Source organism: Enoplosus armatus, chromosome 5 (genome assembly GCF_043641665.1).
Source record: "Enoplosus armatus isolate fEnoArm2 chromosome 5, fEnoArm2.hap1, whole genome shotgun sequence".
NCBI classification, from domain to species: Eukaryota; Metazoa; Chordata; class Actinopteri; order Centrarchiformes; family Enoplosidae; genus Enoplosus; species Enoplosus armatus.
In genome coordinates, this window is record NC_092184.1 from 21,993,105 (window position 1) to 22,017,798 (window position 24,694).

The 24,694-nt window shown below is 42.0% G+C and overlaps 2 protein-coding genes across 3 annotated transcripts; one reads left to right on the forward strand and one right to left on the reverse strand.

Annotated features, from left to right (window-relative positions):
* Positions 1 to 2,043: 2,043 nt before the first annotated feature.
* Positions 2,044 to 11,380, forward strand: gucy2f (guanylate cyclase 2F, retinal). Its single transcript, XM_070905409.1, has 18 exons — positions 2,044 to 2,785; positions 3,753 to 4,054; positions 4,761 to 5,115; positions 5,267 to 5,351; positions 5,741 to 5,837; positions 6,001 to 6,126; positions 6,576 to 6,656; positions 6,901 to 7,077; positions 7,220 to 7,376; positions 7,586 to 7,735; positions 7,919 to 8,067; positions 8,658 to 8,821; positions 8,995 to 9,187; positions 9,378 to 9,552; positions 9,999 to 10,097; positions 10,192 to 10,286; positions 10,382 to 10,467; positions 11,299 to 11,380. Exons 1-18 carry the CDS (start codon positions 2,044 to 2,046, stop codon positions 11,378 to 11,380), a joined length of 3,315 nt encoding a protein of 1,104 aa, XP_070761510.1.
* Positions 11,381 to 13,483: 2,103 nt separating this feature from the next.
* Positions 13,484 to 17,309, reverse strand: serpinh1b (serpin peptidase inhibitor, clade H (heat shock protein 47), member 1b). 2 transcript variants are annotated; one of them, XM_070905441.1, is made up of 8 exons: positions 17,269 to 17,300; positions 16,771 to 16,802; positions 15,833 to 15,982; positions 15,519 to 15,711; positions 15,047 to 15,317; positions 14,834 to 14,932; positions 14,500 to 14,732; positions 13,484 to 14,411 (listed from the first exon to the last, which is right to left on the reverse strand). In XM_070905441.1, the coding sequence occupies exons 3-8, from the start codon at positions 15,949 to 15,951 to the stop codon at positions 14,109 to 14,111; spliced, it is 1,218 nt and encodes a 405-aa protein (XP_070761542.1). In that variant the 5' UTR covers positions 15,952 to 15,982; positions 16,771 to 16,802; positions 17,269 to 17,300; the 3' UTR covers positions 13,484 to 14,108. The 2 variants fall into 2 exon arrangements, with proteins under 2 accessions (XP_070761542.1, XP_070761543.1); XM_070905442.1 differs by lacking the exon at positions 16,771 to 16,802 and having other exon boundaries at positions 17,269 to 17,309.
* Positions 17,310 to 24,694: the final 7,385 nt, after the last annotated feature.

Genomic DNA, 24,694 nt, shown 5'->3' on the forward strand with positions numbered 1-24,694 from the left:
ACGTGGGATATGGGTCAACAAAGGTGGAATCACTTTCCAGCTCCATATGCACATAATGTAATATTCCTGCAACATTTCTATAATGTTTCTTCACTGGCTTGTTGTCTTTAGTGGTTAGTAATCTGGATTTAGTGTGAAGGGAATGTTTTTGTCGTGTCATGTCATGTCCCCCAAACACACACACACACACACACACACACACACACACACACAATTAGAGAAAGAGATGGGAAAACAGAAGAGGGAAGGAGACAGGAGGGGTGTATGTCTCTCTCTCTCACTCTCTCTCTCTCTCTCTCTCTCTCTCTCTCTCTCACACACACACACACACACACACACACCTGAAACAGCAAGCAGCTGCTGCCTGATGTTGGCTGCCTGATTTATTTTAACAGCCAATAAGTATGTAACATCACTGCTTCAGGCTCAAACGTACAACTTTCTGTAACTTACTGTAATAAAGTCATAAAGGAATCATAGGCATCAGGGAGTGGAAGCACCTAAACTCAGTTTATCCTCAGGATGGTGATATTCTCCGTTATTTCTGGGACATAGCAGCATGACAATGATATGTTGGATCATATTGATCACTGACATGAGCCCCAGTTTAATCACTACCACTACATGGTATGATAGGGTTCTGTTAAGTCATCCATCCAGCCCATATTTTGCCTTTAACGCAGTCATCCGGGGTTGGTGTTGTGGCAACCAGCTGTTCCTGGACTCATTTGCCAGGGAGGCTGCCTCACTGGTGGAGCCTTTTGAAAAGAAAAAAAAAAAAAGAGCTGAAAAGACTGACGCAGGCAAAATGCAGGAGAACTCAGGGGACCCACAGGGAGAGCCCTTCGTTATCTTTAATTACCACCATTCCACCAGGGTTCAAATTCATTTAACCTGCTGTACTGCGGGCATATTAGACCAATTAAAGCACAGTTCAGGTGTCTTGTGCCATGGAGGCTGAGGTGTCTCCATGGCAAGAAAAAATGACCCCACTCTGCACATCAGAAAATGTTTGTTGGCTAAATATTCATTTTTATATGCATGTGGAGGTCAAGGCTACTAGAGCCATTTTGTATTTTTATTATATGAATGTAATAAATTATCCATATCATCATCATATCTGCAATTTAAAAAGCAAAAATGACTGTGAGTGTACTTCCAGAGGAGTGTGTTGACTGATGGGGGAAGGCCTTGTTGCCTCTCCAGCCTGCATGATAACAAGGCTTTGAGAGTAGACTAAGGCCTGTTGTCAATCCTCTTATATTGTGCCTCACTGAAAATGGATTAGTGAGTAACACCTACGTTTTGGCCCCAGGTCACTTTGGAGGGATTTAATTGAATGGGCCTGAAGCTGACACTTGCCTCCTATATTGATAATACATCAAATACTCTTCAATTTATATTATTCAATTACGTCTTTTGGGGGGGAAGATTGTTCATTTTTGTACCGGATTTTCTTTTTTAACTCGATTTGGAATATGTGATTTGTTTTTTATTTTTACTGGTACAAGATTCATATGAAAGACAGGAGACCCGAGGTGATTGTTCCTACTTTTTCAGATATGCTGCCTGTGAGCAGAGCTGTTTGTGGAAACGCACAGGAGCCTTCAGAGGCGCTGACTGCGGGACATAAGTAGCTCTCCAGGGTGCTGAAGTTGTCTCCAAACGCGACAGACGCAGCGCCGAGCTCTGCCTGTCACTTTCAGCCCGTAATCCAAACACAATGACATGGCTGTGTCTTCACCGTGGATCCTCGGGGTGAATAGGTAAGGTCTTGGGAGATGGTTAGGTGACGGTTTACAGAAAAGCAGATCCTGTTAGATTGTCTCATCGGACCTTGAAGCTGTCCAGATGGCATCAAATATATGGTAAGTGGTTCAGCCATAAATTCAGCCATTTTTGACCCAAAATAGCCATTAATTTGTCACTGAGAAAAGACCAAGATTTTTTTTTTTTTTACCCTGTTGTGCAGGTGTCACAGGTGTAATTGAAACCTCCCTAGTGAACACGAAGATTCACTACCTTGGACACCCTGGAAGGACAATGCAACATATTTCTCCAAATTTCAGAGGGGCGCTATGGGAGTCCAACCATGCATGTATGCCCACAATTAAAAGCAGGCCAACTTTAACGACACTGCCCTTTTATAACTTTCTGTTATGGGTCCTCCTTGGAGTGTTGACGTTCCCTTGTTGTGTCCGCTGTTTAATATTCAAAGTGGGGGTCCTGGGGCCTTGGAACTGCGACCCTGTTCACTACAGGGCCCTCCCTGCCGCGGCCGCCAGGCTCGCTGTAAGCAGGATAAATGGAGACCTAAACCTGGATCTGGGCCTGAAAATGGACTTTATCATCCTCCAGGAGCCTTGCGAAACCTCCAAAGCCCTCACTGCGTTTATCTACTATGAGAAGATGGCGGATGCGTTCGTGGGGCCCACCAACCCGGGATACTGTGTTGCAGCTTCTCTGCTGGCCAAGAACTGGGATAAGGCCATCTTCTCTTACGGCTGTGTTAACTACGAGCTGGACCGAGCCACAGGATACCCGACCTTTGCTAGGGCTGTGCCGTTTCCCACTGAGGTGCTGTTCACCGTGTTGAAACACTTTAGGTGGGCCAGTGTTGTGGTGGTCTCATCCAATGAGGATATTTGGATAGACACCGCTGGGAGAGTTGCTACATCTCTGAGGAACAAGGGGCTTCCAGTTGGCCTGGTTACATCTATGGGTATAAATGAGACAGAGGTGGAGAGCACGCTGAGGAAGATCCAGGCTGCAGGAGAGATCAGGGGTGAGTCTGAACTGAACTCAGGAGATAGCTACATTACAAAATGTGCCTGTAAGATTATGACATGTATGTTAAAGAAGAGATCACCACAAAGTAGAATAAGATAATGAATCTACTATTGAAATAGTGAATTTATAACACCTGTAATATAAAAACATTAGGAGCAGATATTGCATCATAGGTGAACAAGTTATAGAATTGCAAAATATCAAATATCAAAATCAGCTGTCCTGATTTGCTCTACATCCCAGCTGCACACATGCTGTTCAGCAGGCTTATCAGTTCACCAGCTGACCAGGAAGCCATTTTGACACTGCAGGTTTCACCTTGTGGTTAAGGTGAACTGGGACAGCAGCGTAATTTGTTTGTTTTCAACAGTACTCACTTCTTTATTTTCTTGGGTTTCTAGGTTTCTTGGTCAATTTAATGGCCAGCTCCTCAATTCCCCAGGGCACCCCAACTTAGGGCTTCATGGTGGCGCAGTGGTTAGCACTGTCGCACGGGGGGGGAGAGCTGGTTAGAGCGGGCTGGCTCCCCCCATCATGTTGATGTGTCCTTGAGCAAGACACTGAAGTTGCTCCGGATGGAGACCAGCACCTTGCAACAGCACTCACTTCTCACATATATAAGTGAGATCATTTACCATTTCATTTAACTTCTGATTTTTAAGAAGTACTTTTGAACCAGTGGTTTAATTTCAGACATTCCGACAGTTTGCATCCTCTTGAACTGAATTTATAAGGTATGAAATAAGACTTTGCGACCACATGGTGGACGGTAATGTCTTGTCACTTCAGAAGCATTCTGTCCAAATAAGTACATTTACTCAAGTAGGTTTATTGTGAACAGTGCAGTGCAGTCTCTCCACTTGAGGAGTAAATTAGAGTACTTGTCACCTACTGACACATTAAATCATTAGGATACAGAGTTCAGTCATCTTATTTTTTATTTCTTTCCTTGTCTGTTTCAGTCATCATCATGTGCATGCACTCAATCCTGGTTGGAGGGGAGCAGCAGGCTACTTTTCTTCTCAAAGCACAGAAAATGGGCATGACTTCGGGGAAGTATGTGTTTGTGCCCTACGACACCCTCCACTACAGCGTGCCCTACACCAATGTCTCCTACTTCCCCCTACAAAACAACAGCAGGCTGAGGGAGGCCTATGATGCTGTGCTCACTATCACCATGGCCTCTGAGCCTCTGTCCTTCAACGAGGCGTTCGCTGCTGCCAAGAGCAGCGATGAAGTGACGCTAGCTGTGCAGCCAGAGCAGGTAGGAAGAGTATGTATGTCACACCAGAAAAATAACAGCTAGGTTCACATTTTCTTTTCAAGCCTGTCTTAAAACTACTCTCACGTGTCCATATGTACACTGGAAAAAGTTATTGGTTGCTGTAATTGTCCAGTTGAAGAGATGGGGAACAAAATCCACAGTCCTCAATGCGTGTAAAAGACATTCGAAGGTTCAGCCAAAACTAAGTCCGTGTGAGTTAGACAGCAGGTATCTTCCAAAGTTCCTTTTTTTAGAATAAAATTCACTCATTGTGTTTCTATCACTCCACCACAGCTGCACAAGGAAAGACCGTCCAGGAAAGTTTATTCAAATTTTCAAACGAAAAATGATTTCATGCATTTGTGATGTCTATCAGTATTATGAGCCCTGTCATTAGCAAAACGAGACTGGGTTTGCTGTTGCCGTTCATCACCTCATATACCCAACATAGTCTTTTCACAGGTTCCTCTCATTTCAACTCACGCTTATCGCACTAAAAACACACACACTCAGTGTCTTATCGTACTAAAAACATCCTTTACTTTGTATTTTTGTTTCTATTATCAACGAACCCTCTATGTCAGCCCAACTGTGAAACATTTGATTTGTGAATCCACATTTCTAGAGAGGATCGTTTAAAATAGTTGAAATATTACACAATACACAAGAAATACTACTAATACATCATGTCTTGTGCCCCTTGCAGGTAAACCCATTATTTGGGACCATCTATAACAGTATCTACCTGTTGGCCAAGTCCATCCACAATGTCAGGAGAGGAGGCATGCTGCTGTCAGGCTCAAACCTGGCCTACTTCACAAAGAACATAACCTTCAGTGGCTTCAACCAGAAGGTCCTGGTGGACACTAGCGGTGATGTTAAGACCACCTATGTCGTCCTGGACTCTGACAACAGGGGGGGCAAGCTGTACCAGACCTATCTGGTGGATCTAACGTCCGGAGTGCTTCGTTTTGCTGGGAGGTCCATTCATTTTCCTGGAGGATCTCCACCGCGGTCCGATTCCAGCTGCTGGTTTGACAAGAATGCCGTCTGCACGGGCGGTAAGAGGCTTCGCTTCGTCATGTGTGCACCATCATGTTTGTGTTTGCTATGGAAGTCTTCACATTTTTATAGCATATTCTCCAATTATTGTGTCATGTATTCATCAGTCCTCATTTTCCTCAACATCAAGTTACCTGTTTTCATCCTCAGGTGTGGAGGTCACCTATATCATTGTGGTGTTTGCTGTCATCTTCACTCTGGCTGTAGGAGGGCTCGCTATAAGTCTTTATATCAGGTACAGCCTGTAAATACAAACAAACCTTGTGCTTCTCTTTCATACTTTCCTCTTCCATCTTTCCCACCAATTTTAAGTGGAGGCATTTTTGTATCAGACAAGATGTATTCACATACTCTATGGTGTTGAGCATTTTTGAGTTTTGAGATTTTGACTCAAGTTGGTGCTAGCTTTTCCAAAAGTAGAGACTTGATAACTTACCCTCATTTAATATCTTCCCATCTGAGTACCATATGCTAGCAGGAGACTAAAAGTAGTTGTCATATAAGGACGAGCTTTTCTTGTTCATCATCTGTTTTTGCTCCAAAGATGACCTCTGAGATAGTTTTAGGAAGCCCACTGCCATTGGTTGAACTGATTTCCTTAAATGTTCTAAATCTCTTTGGCAGGAGGAGACTCCAACAAATCCAGCTGGTCAAAGGTCCCAATCGGATCCTCCTGACCTTAGAGGATCTCACGTTTATCAATCCTCAGCTTAGCAAAAAGGTAAGCAGCATCACTGTCTCCCAGTCATCAAATTAAACTTTGGCACAATTAAATCTGTTGTTCATGTTTATTCCACATTCCTTGGACATAACACATTGAATGTTAGTTCAAAATGCAACTAATTTCTATCAAATCTTGTTTGATGGTGTTTGATGTCCCGCAGAAAATCACTTTAGAGGATCTGAGCGAGTCCAAGAGCGCTCTAGATGAGAAATCTGCTGACCACTCGCACTCTGTGAACAGCATGCAGACGGCAACTCATGAGACCACCAATGTAGCTGTGTATGAGGTAGGTAACGCTGACAGAGTCATTGCACTTGTTGCATCAGCCTGTATGTATAGACAATATTTAGAAAATGCATGTGTTTAAGGGAAGGAAGGAAGGGTATCCTTGTGAAGCACATGTCCATGTCCATTTTTTGAATGTGTCAAGAATTTAGTATAGTCAGTTGTTTAGAATAAGGTTTTATGTATGTTTTTGTCAGCCTAATTCAAAAATGACTTTAATGGCAAGTTTTCTGTAAGATTTAGGTCATTTTTAATCAGGAATCACACATCATGTAAACATTGTGGATGGTGGTTGAACAGGCAAAAAAAAACACATAATAGTTTAATGCCTCTTTAAAGACATCTAAAAGTATCTGTTTTTTATTTGCAACATTTCTGAAAGCTTAATGTGAAAGACAGTACTCAAAAGAAAAGTTTGATCCTACTGTAACAACACGGCTTCTCTTCCAGGGCGACTGGGTGTGGCTGAAGAAATTTGAGGAGGGGCAGTTCAGAGAAGTGAAGCAGAGCACGACCAAGATTTTCAGAAAGGTGGCTTGACTCATAAAAAAACACTGGCACAGAATTGTATTGTACTGTCATTAAGTTGATTGGATCCTTCACGTCATACACAGGTTTTGTACTCAGGGCAACTTAGGTTGCAGCCAAGATATTGTTAAAGGCTAAAAACTGTACATGGACTTCCAGTGAACATAAATACTGTAGATTAATATGGTGTTATGATTGTCTCAGATAAACAAGAACATCCCATGAACCTGTTTATCTGCTTTCTCAGATGAAAGACCTGAGAAACGAGAACGTGAATCCGTTCCTCGGCTTCTTCTCGGACTGCTCCATGTTTGCGGTGGTGACGGAGCACTGCTCGCGGGGCAGTCTGCAGGACCTGCTGAGGAACGAGGACGTTAAATTAGACTGGATGTTCAAGTCCTCACTTGTCCTCGACCTCATCAAGGTAAACACTGACATACTGAACATACACAGCATTACCTGACTTGTACACTGGTCGTCGCCATTATCTTTGTTGGCTTGTATGTGCGCAGTTTATTGTGTGATGTTTCCTTTGTGATACACTGTTGAACATATTGTGCTTCCAGGGTATGAAATACCTTCACCACAGAGATTTCCCCCATGGCAGGCTAAAATCTCGTAACTGTGTGGTAGACGGCCGTTTTGTCCTCAAGATTACTGACTATGGCTTCAATGAGCTGCTGGAGTCTCAGAAAGCTTCTATAGAAGAACCTCCTCCTGAAGGTACCATCAACTCTTTAAAATAACCCTTTCTAGGCCTACTGCATGTACAGTACATGTTGTAGAAAGAACCCAGCTGGTTTTCAATACACACGAAATAGTGATGATTGTGTCTACAACAAGGCTTTAACTCATGTTCAAGCAATGCATGTATTACGGTTGGTAGTGACTGATATCCTGTTCCCACCCTAATTCTACATCTTTTCACTCAGATCTGTTTTGGACAGCTCCAGAGTTCTTAAGGGACCTTGCAATCTCACGTAAAGGCACCTACAAGGGAGACGTGTACAGCTTTTCTATCATCCTCCAAGAGGTGGTGGTCAGGGGGCCACCGTACTGCATGCTGGGCCTGCCACCCGAGGGTGTGTATCTATCAGAAGGGAGGAGACACTATTAGAGATGTTTAGATAGATAACGCCAATATTTACAACTTTTTGGTTTGGCTGTCATGCTGTTTTCATGCAACAGAGCTCACAGCCAACGGTGTAACAGAATTCTGGTATGGTTCATATTTTAATTTGAAACATGTCCCGCCTCCTCAACAGAGATCATCCGAAAGGTGAAGAAGCCTCCTCCAATGTGCCGCCCCACTGTGGCCCCGGACCAGGCTCCTCTGGAGTGTATCCAGCTGATGAAGCAGTGCTGGAGCGAACTGCCAGACCGCAGACCAACGTTTGATGAGATCTTTGACAGGGTACATTTTTGGAGACACCCATGCAGTGGTGGAAGAAATACTCAGATCCTTTACTTAAGTAAAAGTAGAAATACTGTGGGCTAAAAATACTCCATTACAAGTAAAAGTCTTGAATACAAAATGTAAGTAGTAGTTATTATACAGAATGGCTCTGTTCACAGAATTATAGTATTAAAACTATAATAATGATAATATTATATTATATTATTCTGTTTTTATCACTAACAAATACATATAAGAGCATTTTAATGTTGTAGTTCGTCAATGTGGGGCGAATTTTAGACACTGGGTGTCAGTACAGTACGTCATAATATCATATAAGCATGTCATGTTTTTAATGTAAAAATTAACTAGTAACTATAAGTGTCAAATAAATGTAGTGGAGTAAAAAGTACAATAGATCCCTTTGAACGGTAGTGGAGTAAAAGTACAAAGTAGCATAGAATGGAAATACTCAAGTAATGTACAAGTATGCCAGAATTGTACTTGAGTACATGTACTTAGTTACATTCCACCACTGCACCATTGTGGCCTTATTTTAGGAATATTAACTTACTGTTTAACACGATTCTGTATTTTTTTGTGGGTAGTTCAAGTTAATCAACAAGGGTAAGAAGACCAACATCATTGACTCCATGCTGAGGATGCTGGAGCAGTACAGCTCCAACCTGGAGGACCTCATCAGAGAGAGAACGGAGGAGCTGGAGGTGGAAAAACACAGAACAGAAAAGTTACTGTCAGAGATGCTCCCACCGTGAGTTTGCACACACACACACAAACATAAGAAAACCCAAACATTCTTACAATAATGTAAACTGGATGTAACCTTGATATATCTAATAAATGTAACGCACAGTTTAGTTACAGTTACCTGATAAAAAGCCTGATCATCTGATTCCTGTAATGTCTCTGCCCCTCTGTCTCCAGCTCTGTGGCTGAGGCCCTGAAGACCGGTGCCACAGTGGAGCCAGAGTACTTTGACCAGGTGACAATCTACTTCAGCGACATTGTAGGCTTCACCACCATCTCCTCGCTCAGCGATCCCATCGAGGTGGTCGACCTTCTCAACGACCTCTACTCCCTGTTTGACGCCGTGCTCAGCAACCACGACGTCTACAAGGTCAGAGAATGTGCTCAACCAGTGGTAGTGTCAGCCAGTGTGTTGGCAAATGAGATGTTGTTGTTGAATGTTGTTTGCATTGAGGGTAGAAGAACTTTTGACGTATTATTCCTCCTTCCACCACAGACAATACATAGAGAGACACACACTGACGTGCCCATGACTGAATAAATATGTTGACATTATCCAGGTGGAGACCATTGGTGATGCTTACATGGTAGCATCTGGTCTGCCAAAGAGAAACGGCAACAAGCACGCTGCTGAGATCGCCAACATGTCTCTGAACATCCTCAGCTCAGTAGGAACCTTCCATATGCGGCACATGCCAGACGTGCCCGTCAGGATACGCATAGGAATCCACTCAGGTGAGACGGTGCAAAGCCAGAGAGTCTCCATCACGCTGTTTACATTATTAACCTTCTGCTCCAGTTGAGCAGGTGATCCAGGACCCGAGCACAGCTCTCTTTGCAGATTATGAAAAAATGATTTTCCCGCCACAGTGAATGTGAGGGTGACTGTGGGGCTTATTTCAACTGCATCATTTACATCTGTTGTCTGATGATGGTCCACCTCAGAGGAGACATGTGGTCTCATCCATCACCTCTACAGTCAAAATAAGATTGTGGTGGAGTGTTCAAAACAGTGTAGTGTTGCTAGGCTGCAGCAGCTGGCGGGCAAAACAACACAGTTTAGACTGTGGTGTGAAATTGGACTTTGTAACGTCCTCTCACTCTCACTCCCACTCCATTCAGATTTACTGTCAGATCCATCTTTACACTGGACAAGTGGCTTCATTTCTTTGTATTTCCAGGCCCCTGTGTCGCTGGGGTGGTAGGTCTGACTATGCCTCGGTACTGCCTTTTTGGAGACACCGTCAACACTGCCTCTCGTATGGAATCCACTGGGCTGCGTGAGTGTCCTGTGCATTAACCCACCGTGTTTTGTTGTGTTGTTTCATGTCTTGTTTTGGTCTAATGTCCTCTTCTCTTCTCTTTGTCCCGCAGCTTATAGAATCCATGTAAATATGAACACTGTGAAGATCCTCCATTCTCTCAATGAGGGTTATAAAATAGAAGTCAGAGGCAAGACAGAGCTGAAGGTAACCTAACAGCCCACAGAGTCTCACTTAACATTTAACCTCAGTATTTGGTAATTGAGGCATATTAATCCATGCCTTTGTGGGGTTTTTTTCAGGGTAAAGGTATTGAAGAGACATACTGGCTTGTGGGGAAAACAAACTTTACAAAGCCTTTGCCAAAACCGCCAGAGATCAAACCAGGGTAAGAGCTTCAGTTACTCCTTGCACTTTTGGTGTGGCTAAATCCTAAAATAATCACTAAATGTGTATAAGTAGTGATTAAAAAAGAAAGAGGGACACACTTACTCATGAGACCCTCCTCCCATCTGATATAAAAGTGTATAAATGCCATTGACACCCTGTTTTCAAGCAGACGTCCTCGGCAGAAATGATCACTTGTTTTCAAAGTTCTGTTTACAGGTATCTTTTAAGGAATGTCACATTTCACTATGTGTTATCAACATGCAACTGCCTCCTGCCACTGAAATACTCTGGACTCAAATTGCAATTATCTGAATGTTGCTTCAGGGAAGACAATCACGGGCTGAACCCTGACGATGTAGCTGCGTACAGGAGAAAGAAAGCTGAGAAAAAGGCTTGACCCTCTTAGTCCAAACACAGGAGGTAGAGACCTGCATGGCAGCTGGTGTTGTGTTGAAATGTCACTGTGGCTGTCAGTTTTGATGTGACTAAATGCAACCTGTGAGCCTGCACGCATGCAGTTCTGTCCCATTCACTCTTGAACCTTATTGATTGCTCTGTGATCTACTAGTCTCATTAATCTCTTGATCTTATCACCTTCTACATCTTCTTAAGCAGATTGGGGAAAGCCCTCTTTGTTTAGTTCATTCACTTTTATTGTGCCACAATTTCATAATTAACTCTCATTTATTTTACTGTGTTTTTGCCAGCATTTGGTGCGTGTTTTTTTTGTCTGCTTTGTGGTATGCTTTCATGGTATGTTTGTCTTTGAATCCCAGAGCTCATCATGAAATACAATATTGGTCTTAACTCCAACCTCTGTATTTACTAGGGACAACTGGCAGGTGATGGTGACAGAGGAGATCAAGACCCTTTTTCGCAAGGCCAACAGGCAGGTGGACAAAAAGATCTGAATGAGAGGAAGAGAAGGAAAGATGTGAAAGAAGCAAAACCCTGAGGAGCAGAGGAGAGGAGGACACATCCAGAGAAAGAAAGAGGCAAAGAGCTGGGAGGGGCAGGCAGAGGACAGAGAGCACCACCCAGCCTCTCACTGTGGCTTAATGCAGACTTGTTTAAGAGGATTGTCCCTCGACTGGCTAATCTGCCTGCAGCCACCGCAGCAGAACACGGCGGTGCTAATGTAATGAGTGTTGTCGCATTACCTGCCTACGTACCTGCTGCCAGCAGCACTGGGGAAACTGCGCCGCTCCTTAATGAAGGATGCACCCATTAACTCCCCTCTGCACTCACTGGCCACTGAGTGGCCACCTTTTTCCGGGCAACTAGAGGTTCACCCATCGGAAGATTAAACGCCCCAAACGCCTATTTCAAAATGAAATGTTATATTTTCTGGTGATAATGTCTGTTTTTAGTTTGCCACGAAAGCTCATAATAGAGTCGTGGGGCCGAGGCTGTTATTTAGGTATGGCTGAATATGATGTTATTAGCCAAAGTTCCAAAGTTGGAAGCAAAGGCTGCTATTGTATATAATTATCAAAAGAGACATTTGCCACTTTTATTTCTACTGTATTAGAGCAAAGTCGGTCAAGTCCATTCGAGCCCATTCCTACAAATGATTTACCTTTCTTTTAAGCTGTCACCCTTTTATTTACAGGGTGACAGCACTTGGAAAGTAATGACAATGCAGCAGAATTAATTCATTAAGTTTTTCCCGTATAGTCAATACAATCTTAAGGCCCCTTAGTGAAACATGTTGCTGTTTCCAAAGTGTCAGCACAGAAGTGGTACAGCTGGTTTTGTGTTCCCAGAAGTTCAGGTGTGGTTTCCTTCACAGATGCATGGTGCGTCTGAGAGTTGTGCTCTAGCTGAAGAGCGCCATCTAGTGTCCAAATTAATATCTGCTAAGGCGCATTGAATAGATTTGTTTTCATTATGGACAGTGAGTGGTTTTGAGTGAAAAATGAAAAGCAACATGTTCACTGCAATTTATTAAAAACGGAATGAAATTAAATAGATGATGATGTTAAAATGTTATTTGATTGAAGTTTATTTGTGAAAGTTTTGTTTTGACCCGAACCCCAAATATGAAGTCACCTCTCAACCGAACCTCAACCAATTATTATTATTACTACTTTTTTAATAACATTTGGAAATAATCCCCAGAATCTCATCATATTAATGTTGAATATACGAGCAGCTTCATTCTTGGTGTACAAAACAACAGCAGAGTTGGTCAGAAACATGTATATTGTGTAATTTATATGTTGTTATTTGTCTTGTATATTATCACTGCAATGCAAAGTATAAGGTGTATGTATGTATCTAGGTGTAAATATGACATCATTGAGGAATTAAATCATTGATTTGTATCACCTCCATCGTTTGGCCTTCTTCACAGTGTAACCTATCCTCTTCCTCTTTGCAACCAGAGGGTGGTGCTACAGCTCTGACACAGAAACCCAAAAGACATTTGTTTCTTACAAAGGGTTTACATAATTTGTTAGGAGAGAAGTGTTTTTATTGTTTTAGCATTCTTTGATGTATTTTTTAAAAACATTTTGAGTCTCTCATCAATGTTTAGGCTGCATGACAGGCATGTTTACAACTACAGGTTTTGATTATTTTGTCAACCTACTGTTGTATTGCAGCAACACCTTTTTATTTGTAGAGTTTCCCACTCACCATGAGAACACTGCACTCCAGTTTTTGCACTGCAGCGTCTGCTTTTCCTTTGTGTGGGACGTCCCAACAAGGGTCCCACTCACTTTGATATCAAGGCTAGTGGTGGTGAGGGAAATTAATCATGAAATTCTCTGGATAGTTGTCTACAGCAGATTAGCAATATAAGGGAAGGGCCCTCATCGTCAGATCCACACATTCCAGACCTGGGAGGACTGTTTGACCTTCAGCCGACTGGAAAGATTGTTGTCCTTTTCCTGTGAGATGTTAACTCTTGCGAGCTCACATTCCTCTGTTCATCACTGCAGAGCACGGTGACAACTGTGTTCGGATGGTTTTCAGACATGCTTTGCAAAGTTAGAACACACACATGAAGATCCTTTTCTCTTTTTTTATTGAATAATGAACACATTATTACATAATCACACAATTCCAACAGCTGCTTTGTGGAAAATACCTACAGCAACAAAATGACACAGTGTGGTTGGCAAGTGAACATTAAGCACGAGGCATTTGCCACCTTTCCTCAGCAAGCTCAGCTCAAGCAGGGACAACAATTCAGTGCAGAATGGTGGCAAAATAAAACTGCAAGCGTGTGTAAAACAAGCTTGTACAAAGATCTTTTTTTCTTTAAACATTAAAGGTAAATTAACACGGATAATAGCAGAACCAATACTGGCAAAAACAGGGTGTGAAGAAAAGGGGATCATACTTAATATAAGCATGTTGCCTGCTACGCCAACAGCTGTTTGTTTTAAGGAAATCTCAAATACATATTTGTAATTGAAAACATTCAATCTAAGGGGGCTTAAGGCTGAGACCAAACGTTTTACAGAATTGTTCCCTGGGAAGGTATAGCGTGTTTAAAAACAGTAAGCTCAGATACTCAGTCCACAGATTGCATATTGGAATGTGCTCATGAGGTAACACCAAAAATACACACAGTTTCCTGCCATCATTTCACAAATAACAAAGCTACCATCACAATTCACAACATTAACATTATAGCTCGTCACGCATCTTGTCTCCTTTGGGTCTAACCACTCTGCCGATGTACATGATGGAGTTGGTCTTGTTGTCCTTCACCATGAAAATGAAGGGATGGTCTACGTAGAAAAGTCTGGGGTTCCTCAGCTTTTCGGTGCCGAAGATGCTGGAGTCATACGGGTTTCCATCCACATCCAACTCCAGGGCTGAGGCGTGGAGGACGTTGGAGAGATAGAGGTCCTTCTTTCCAGAGATGTTGGACAAGTCGGCCTTGGCTTTGTCCACAGCCTCAGTCAGGCCGAGCTCAGCCAGATGTTTCTAGAAAAGACAGAGGATTGCTCAGGTCAAAGGGTCTATAACTTTGTACTGTTAACAACCATCGATCTGAGAAATTGCCACCATTTACCTGCAGGTTGTGGCTGACTTCCATTGAGACTTTGGGGAGGGAAATGGCCACAGCACTGTTCTCCATCTTGCTGAGCCATGTGTCCACCTGCTTCCTGGTCAGGAGTTTCTCCAGACGTTGCAGGGGCTCCAGGTGGTGCGGCATGATATAGATCATAGAGGCCTGCTTCTGGCCCAGAGGCATGTTCAGCACAAGGACACGGTTCTCTTTGTCCTCGTAGAAGTCGTACAGGCCTGCGAAGTGCAGATAAATCAGATATCTTATCTTGCTTGCATTTTTGTTGGCAGAATCAGTTTTGAAGACAGTAAGAAGCAGCACTGATGGAGAAACTCACCTGTACGATGCATCATGGGAACACCAACGGTGAATGAGCGGGTAACCAGGAAACCACGTGTGTCCACCATTTTATCATGGAATTTCTCATCCCAGTGAGCTGTGGGAGAAAACATAGAGAACACACTCACACAGCTGCAAAATCCTTTGACATCTCTATGTGTTTCGGCTATGATTAGAAAAGATTTAAATGAAAGACACTACTTATACTCACGCTTGAAGAACATGGCGTTGACAATCATGGCTCCATCTGGGTTCTGCACATCCTTGGTGACCTCAGCCAGCTTGCCACCTGTCGACTTGGCTGCCCACTCGTTGATGGAGCTCACTGCACTCCTCTTGTCCCTGAAGTTTATTTTTGAATGGTCGTAGTTGTAATGCTTCTTGCTGTTTTTCACAAAATCATCAGCAAAGGAGACAGAGCTGGGGCCATACAGGCGGTTGTTGATCTTCCAGGTAGTGTTGCGTGTCTTGACATTGCTCACCTGGGAAGGAGCAACGTATAAACTGTGACCAATGAGCAATGGAAAGTACTGAGGGTGTAGTTTGAGCCTGGGTCCTCTTGTGGTACCAAAATAGAACAATAAAGGAGGCAGGCAAGAAAAATCATGATATCAATTTTAAATTTGGGAATGCATAACACGCAATTAAATCTTACATGAAGTATTTTATTTTGTTGTACTCACCTCAGAGATCAGCTCGGACAGGCCTGCATGCAGTTGCTCATCCTTCAGTTTGTCAGCACTGAGAACAGTTTTGACCTGGGAGGCAGTGGAGGCCTTGCCGCCAAGAGCCACCATTCCCAGAGAGGAGGCCACCACCAAAGGAGAGATGAGGATGTTCTCTATGTCTTTCTCCTTTGCCATTTTGTGGTAGAGGCTAAATCAAAATGACAAGCAAGATTATTTGAAATGTAACAAAGAATGCTTACGCAAAGCCAAGTGTACCACCATCATAATATGCACTTAATTGTAATCACGGTAATATATAGGCTTCAGACCTGAAGGCCAGATTGGCGCTGTTATCAGCCAGCGTGATGGCATGGCTGCTCAGCTTCTTGTCCTCTGCAGAGGCCACGAGGGCCAGCAGACACAGAGCTACAACGTTTGTCATCCACATCCTGTGTGTCTCTGAAAGCAGCGGCAGCAGCCTGGGAAGAAGGAACAATAGACAAAGGAAGTGTTAACATTACATGAAGCTGGGTTGGCTTCCTAAAATAAATCACATATGTGTATTGAGTTTGAGATGGAAGGCACATGTCAGAATATCTCCTCAGGGTGGGTTTGTAGAGTGAATGAATACTTTAATTTAATACAATTAGATCTCAGAGAGATAGTGCCAGGAGATAATGATTGGGATGTGAAGCTGTTAGTGGCAGGGCAGGGCTGGCTCAGCCCACACCATGGCTTGGGAGTGCCTCCAGTTTCAGGCAGACATGTTCCTCACCACGTCAGCAGCAACTGAGGCTTAGCTGTACAGCTGGAGCTGCCGTCCACCCAGAGTGAAGCTCTGCACCGACTCAGCACTGAAATACGATGCCTCCTTGTTCTCTACATTTATTGTAATTGATGCAGGCTGTTGCACGTCTGCACTTTGATGACTTTAACAACTTGTTGAGCCAGAAATCCCTGTGTTTCACTGTGTAGACATGCAGTGCAGTCTTTGATACTTTTACATGTTCTCTGTAGCGGCACGCTGAGCTATCTTTTGTTCCAGAGAAAGGGCGTGTGCCTGCAGGCTATATCTAACTCATCCCATCACTTCCTTTGTTCACCAAAGGACTAAATGCATAAGGCTGTAATTAACCAGCTGCAACGGCATCTCTGAACACGTTTCTGTTCCCTCTCCACCATTCTGAGCGCAGAGATATGTTGTCTGCATCCCTGTATTTAGATATTTGTGATACAGCAGAAATGACTTTGCATCATGTTCGGATACCTTGAGACGTTTTGATGTCTGCGATTTTCATTCTGAAAGACAAGAGGTGTATGTAGTAATCTCCATAGAGCAGGCAGTAGAACATTATACAGGCTCTGGTGGAGACATATTCTATGTTGTCTAATTTCTTCATCTTATTTCCCAGTTTTCAACCTTTAGATTTAAAACATTTGTGCTGAAGTTAGGTTACTACACAAGTTAGTTAAAACCCATTCACAATCAGACATGTAAACTTTTTTCATTGGCTGAGTGCGAACCAGAAAAAAAATCTTTCATCCAGTGAAGCAGTGCCACCGTCAAGCAGCACTCGTTTCTAGAGGACAGATTTGAACTTCTCATCATCAGAAAGCGATGGATTAATCAAAAAGCCAGACTGGGTGTTTAAACAATGCTGAAAATGGGAGAAATGCTGCACTGTGACTTTAAACCATAAAAACAAAGCAGCCCCTTTCACCGTCTGCATTCCTTCCTTGAAGCAAGTTATCTTTTAATCCTTACCTGGCACAGATTCACTGGGTTTCTTCTCTGAGTTGTGTCCTGGTGAAAAGTGTAACTGCAACACTCTCTCCTGCTCTATATATCCTGAGAGAGAACTTTCTAGAAGTGGGAATGGGATATGCAAATAAGGCTGTCTGCCTTTCCTCAGGAAGTTGGGAGCTGGGACGTCCCACTTGAAACCACAGGAATGATGGGGGTCGGCTGAGGTTAACTCTTCGGCACTGGTCTGGGCTCAGATTTGAAACTTTCCCAGCAGTGGCTGCAGACAGAGACGCAAGGAGAGAATCTGATTCTCGGTCAGTCTTAGCTGCTGATTTACAGAAATACTCCTCAGCCTCGAGGTCCTCATGCTGCTTGCTGACTCAATCTCTAGCACTGCTTATATCACATATAAAATGTAAAAAATAAGTGTATTTTAATATGAACTCTGTAGCGCGTCAATGTTGTTTTTGCAGTTGTTGAAAATATGAGTGTATGAGCATCTTTGAAGCACCACGCTTCTGCAGTCTCACAAGGCAAGACATCAGTGAATGGGCACATTGTCTGCAAATGTTTCCAGAGGAAAAGCAGTCATTTTATTTTTATTAACCTTGTTACACATATGTCTCATTTCAAATGGAAACTTCCAGAACTTTAAAAGCTTCCCTCAGTAGTTTCCGTGCTTCAACAGAAGTTGCAAGATCTCTAGCCCTGCCCCCACCCCAGAGTGCCACGTCTGTCCAACTCAGCTGCTGATTGCAGGTTGCTTGAAGGATGGGGGTGCTACTTATTGTTATTACTGTCGTAAAAACCGCCGGGTCCATTTGTGCATAAACATGCAAAACAAAATAAGTTATAAATACGTAAAGCTGTTCAGTCTTTACTGAAACTCATCAGATTGACATTAATGTCCACATTATGTTAAACAATGTTACTCATAACATAAACTGTTTTTCTATATAATCTTTGCAAAGAGTCTGCAGAAATGAATGAAGCATTTATCACAATCATATGCACCATAGAAGGACAGATCAAGACATTTGATAGATAAGTGATGACTCATTACATACAGAATGAAATATTGATCACAGAGTCTGACACTAGTTATCATCCGACCAGAGGAATTCCATCAATCTCTTAATCCCCAAATTCCCCAAAGCCCTCTCCATATTGTCCTGACATGCCAACGATTTCTACTTTGAAAGGTTCGATACAAGTGGCAGGCCTATTGCCCCTTCCCCCCCTCAGAGCATGTTTGTCATTCTGAAAAAGCCCCAGGAGGCACAGTTTACGCTGAAATTCCTAAAGTAAAGGCAACTTCTGGGTCAAGCAAGTCTGGTCAAACCACCAAATACACATAATCCCCATTAAATAATCCTTTCATTGTTTGCTTTGTGTGACAAAGGCCTGGAACATCCACACAGACATACTGGATAGAAAAAAAGATTGTATATGTGAACATTAAGGGGGACATTAATGTTGTGACAGTACATAATCTCAAGGCAGACTTATGATTGTGATACTACATTTTCATGTGTGCGTTACAGAATTACCTCCTATTACATGCAAGAGTAGTGCACGATGGTGTTTTTGCTAAACACTGAACAACACATTAATTCTTTGTTTCTGTTGGAGGGGTCATCCAGGACGGGGTGTGTGTTAGCTCTTTAAGTTGTTCCACTCACTGTTCCTCCTAAATATATACTGTGTGTGTGTGTGTATACGTGTCGGTATGAGCATACAGAAGCTTCCAGCACTTTTCTGAACCACAACCACCCGCAAACATCTAAAATACTTTAAGACTTTCGCCTTTAAGACATGGTAGAGCATGATTTAAAATCTATAGGCACAGCACTAAATGATGCAATATTTCACCAACTGAAAATCAAACGCTTGTCAGAAGATTGCTTTTAACGACAGTAAAGTCATGAACCAGGCATGTTTTTTTTCTCCAACAGATTCTGATATAAGAGCAGGAGGGTGGAGCGACTCTTACGTAACTGCAGCAACAAAATGCTATTTGAGGACAGGAGCCCATTCAACATCTGGACATCATTACACTGGTCGGTTGCATCCTCAGTTGCGTCTCTCTTAGTGTTGCCAAGAGAGGATCTATTAATAAGGTTTTTGCTTGTTCATGTCCTGTCTATAAGTTTGGATTTAAATGATAAATGATGTCTCTGGTTAACCGAATACCATCACTTTTAATAACAGGATCAGCAATATTTTAGAGGTATTGACTGGGACAAATAGGGGAAAGGTTATTATTTTCATAAATTCTAAGAATTTGCTATTCATCAAGTTACAAGGTACATTTTGTATGGAAGGGAAAACAGTCGAATCAAATTTGATGAATGCACACATCAATCACCAGAAGCAACAGCAGTAGATGCAGCAATCACGTGCATTTTCTCCTGGAAATGCAAAAATTCTAGTTAAAGTTGCTACGGTAGAAGAAGAAGACCCATATGTGGGTTGTGAACAAACAGAGTTCAGTCAATCTCCTGTCTTACCATCTGTGTTAGCCCTTCAAACAAAAATACTAACAGGCTTTTGGCAACCTGTTGCAGCTGTGAAGAGGTTTTCTAAACACCTCTCCTTCTGCTTGTCTCTTCCAGATATATCAGTGTCCTCTCTACTTTCCAGATGGGCTGCAATATTGTTTACTGATTCCAACGCTACAGATTCTATATGTTATATACAGTGTGATATATATCTATAAGCACTGACATCTGTCTACATCTGTCACAAACTGCTACAGCCACGACTCCACACTGAGGAATTGTTGGACACAAAGACTCCACTGGAGGAAGTAGAGCACAGCTGCCAAGAAGACCATGATGCAAGACCTGAGAAATGTTTCAGCTGTGTTATGTAACTTTCTGTAGTTTTGTGTCTTGATCATATACAGTTGCAGGATGCAATGTTTCATGAGTGTAGGTATTTTGAATTAATCAACCAGAGAGTTAAGAGCACTTGTTCCACAGAAGTCAAAATGAAAGCTTGGATTGGATTTTGACGACATGTGTAGTGACTGCATTGAACAACTGCTGCTTTACAATTTCCTTAATTTCTTAATAAACATTACTGCCCCTAAAATAGTTCAATTACTGCTCCCTAAGAGGTAATACTGTACTCTCCATGTAGATGTGATTAATGGCAGAAGAGTTTCATCATCATTCCGAGTTCTTTAATAATAGATTAAGTTACTCCCACCTGTCTGATTTAGGAAGTTCTTTCTTGCCACTGTCATCAAAGTGCTTGCTCATGGTGGGAACTGTTGGGTCTCTGTAATAACATTATAAAGAGTCGGTCTAGACCTGCTCTATTTGTAAAGTGTCATGAGATGACTTCTGTTGTGATTTGGCGCTATATAAATAAATAAAGTTGAATTGAATTGAAAATGTTTCCAAAATATCATATTAATTAATTCTTTGGACAAATAAATGATATTCCATCAGAATGATTAGACTGACCACATGCTGAAAACCTTCATTGAACAAGAGAACAAATGATAGTCAGATAATTCAGGAAAAAATGAACATGTGCGGACACTTTCCCTTTTTTGTTACTTTTTGCCAGTGGTGGAAAGTACCTTTGTGTACTCAAGTACAATTTGAAATACTTGTACTTTACTTGAGTATTTCCATTTTATGGAGGGAAACATTGTACTATGTATTCAACTACATTTATTTGATACCTTTAATCATACAAAACATAATCAACAAATAAATCATGATGTATAATTATGGATAAAGATAAGACTTTATTGATCCCTTGGTGAAAGTGACAAGCTAGACAACAATATATAAATCATGCTTATTTTTCAGTGTATTTTGATGCTAATACTTTTGTACTTTTACTTTTTGAAAGCAGGACTTGTAATCGATTATTTTTACACTGTGGCATTGCTACTTTTAGATAAGGAAAGATCTGAGTACTTCTTCCACCACTGCTTTGTGCAGATCTATTTTAGATCTAGCATGATGAAGACAAGGCAGCAGCAACACTTATGTGAATCTTTCTAATGCTTTAATACTGGCTGAACACGCCCCCTGGTGGCAAAGGTTTGAAAGCTTCCTCCAAGGCCATCAAAGTTGTCTTCATGGTAATTAAAGTCTTAATTAAGCTTATATTCAAGTTTGTGTTCATTCTTTTACTCTAGAGAGTTTTTACTTTCACTTCTTTTGGTGGCCATTTTTTATCTTCCACTGTTTGCATGAGAAACAAAAAGAAGAATTTTGAACAGAAACCAAAGACATCCATCGACCCTTGAAGTTTTTGAAGAAGCCTTAGATCTTGGACGTAAACACTGAATGTCTATAAACTTAGAAGAACCAGTGGAAATCATTTCCCAGACACTATAGATATAATAGATGCTACGACTATATTGTGTTGTGGACTAACAACCACTAGATGGGGTGCAAAGCAACCAAATAAAATACACCAGAGAAATCTTCAAGACAGCATCCTCAAAGATACACAGACAGCATTGATTTGCAACTACAACATGCAAATATCAAGTATCAAAGTAATAAACATGACAACATTTTAAAGAGACAACTCAAGCTGCTCTGTTGATAGTCAATAAGAGGACCCCTAGACGTAGTGACTTATTACTTCTGTTGAGGGGGCACTGACACTGTTTTCATATTTTCAGTGTGGCGAAATGAAAGAAAATTAAAAATACTCAAACAAACATTCACAGGCTCAGTGAATGTGGGGCGGCTCCTGACATCAGCATTTGTCTCTGGCTTCTACCTGTGGGATAGAGCTCCATAAAGTATTATATTAAGATGATGCTGTTTCAGACCCCTTTTAAACTAGTTGCAATGAAGCCTCTGAACAAATCGCACCCTGCTGTGAAATTACAGCAGACCTTCAAAGTCATAACAAGCTGTTGAATTGGCATTTAGACGATGCTGTCTAACTGTCTGCGTTGGTATTCTCATTATTCCGTCTTTGTTCCCCCTCTCCCTGCGCCAGGCGTGTTTGGTACCCTTTCAGACAGCATCAGTCACAAACTCTTCGCCCAACCCTGCTGCATTACAGAAACCCACCTGCAGAGGAGACCCCTACCAGCCGTCCCACCCTTCCTGCCTGTGGATGCTGGTTGGCATTTTAAAATGGGTGGAGTTCATCACAAAGCGCAGCAGCTGGAGCTGCTGACTAATGCCAGCCTGTGGAGAGGGGAGCAGGGAAGCCCAGGTCAGCCACATCAAACAGGGATATGCCACAGGAAAGCATCCTGAGGGGAACATTTCCCTTGCTTCCCCACCTGTAGATCCTCATGGAGAGACAATGTCAAGTGTGTGTGCGTGTATGAGTGGCTGCATGGATGTGAGGGTGGGGATATAATCTCCACAACAAGTAATGATGCCAGATAGTTAAAGTGCTGTTTGATCTGAATACAGGTTTATGCAACACATCCTCAAAAAGACACACATGCATGCACAAAAACATACACAAACTCTTTCCATCAGAATGATGCTAATGTCTCTGGCAACATCACTGCACTGACTGTTTCCTTGGTGATCAAACTGAACCGTTACTCCTTTAAACCACAACTCCTCCTCCACTTGACATGGTCTTATTCACAGTTCAGGTTAACCAATTAAATGCAACTGATCTGAAAAGGATTGAACACTTCAAACACGGTATCTGTATCTGCTGATGAGTCATTTCACACTCCAGAGACCTGCTGACCACCTGTCACTGTCTACGACGATCATCACGGTCTGAACAAGTTTCACTGTGTTCTCTGGTACAACATATACTGGAACGTGTGTGTAGCTTTGGTGCAGAGAAACATAACAGCAACTTAAAGAGCTATCCTACATGATACATAATGACCTGATGATACGAGGATAACAGGAACATATGAAATAAACAATTAACTAAACATATCACCTTATCCTGTATGTAATAAATGCACTTTAATTTGTGCAGTGGGCTGTGGACCATTTCCTCACCTTTTAAATAATGTTCTCTGATGTTGTGGTCTCCGGGAAAATCAGTCCATCTAATCAAACTGGAGTCATTGTAATTAAAATTAGTTTTTTGTAACGTTGCCAGCTGTCACTTTTGGACAGCACGGTACTTCCAGGATTTCCAACTTAATGAGGGATTAGATTTTATCTATGCACATCGTACAATGTGTTTCTTGATGTTTTCAATAAATTAAAGTGTGGTTAAATGTAGTATAACCGCAAATGTAGTTATTGGTCCAATTAACAAAAAACCATTTACCATTTTTTTCTCATATTTTATTTGATTAATTTCCTGGAAATCATTCCCCCATAAAAGAGGTCAATATTTGATCTCACACACCACCACTGTGGGATTAGTGGCACTTCTATACAGCTAACAGGACAAATTGGGATGAATTCTAAATGTGTCATGGGGTGTGTCAATTGGTCGATTACGAGACACTGATGACATTACATGCTGTCTCTGATTATGGCTGCAGATGGTGTTCTTGCGACAAAAATCAATAAATCAGCTCTGTTTAATGAATCACCCGATGTGTGTCAATATGATCGAAGGTGTCAAAGTCTAAACCTGGAAACCTGGAGTGAGGAGGGGCCGGTGAGCCCTTTGGTGATTTGATTGTTTACTTTGTTTATTTGCCTGGTGGATCAATGAGGCTTATTTGAAGTAATTAATTTTATCAGATACAATGGTCTCCAATGATACTGGAAAGTAGACCTCACCACAGTTAAAGTGGACAGCAATCACAGAATATAAGGATATTAAAACATGCAGTGCAAATGAGTAATCTGACTAAAAAGAAACGCCTTCTTCGTTTTCAGAAAGAACAAAAAGAGGAAAAAAATAAATAAAACAGAAGTGATAAAAACAAGATTGGTTTGATAGAAATAAACTTGCTCTGTTGGTGCAAACATGGCTGTTCATGATCTTTGTTATCTGCATTTTGTTCATTAGCTCTCAATATCAACAAAGTGTATTAGGTATGCAGTTAAGATGATAAACAGATTAATAAAAACCTTAACCCTTTTGGCTCGAATGATATTTGCACGTTGTTGCGTTCATGGTACATCGGATTTTCTGCTTACGCACGAACTGTCAACTGGGGTAATCAGATGATGGTGTTTTGGTACCATTTTGCTTCGATTTCTCCCACTATGGGTGTTACTTTACTTCAGAGAAGAACTTCTAACATTAACGTTTGAAACCTTATAAACATCCTTCAATTTACCTAAATACTGGTAATGCCAGTACATTAAAACGGCGTGGACGGTTTTAAGGTGTAGCAACGGCACGGCAAACCCGGCCAACGGTTATTTTCGATGTGACCTGAACGCACTGTCCGGGAGTAAAGTCAGCTTGGTGACGCTCTCTCACTGTACAGGAGGGCTGGAGATAAAAAGACCGACACACACTCCGCCCACTATCCAGTACATTGAATTACTCTGCCGGTGTACGT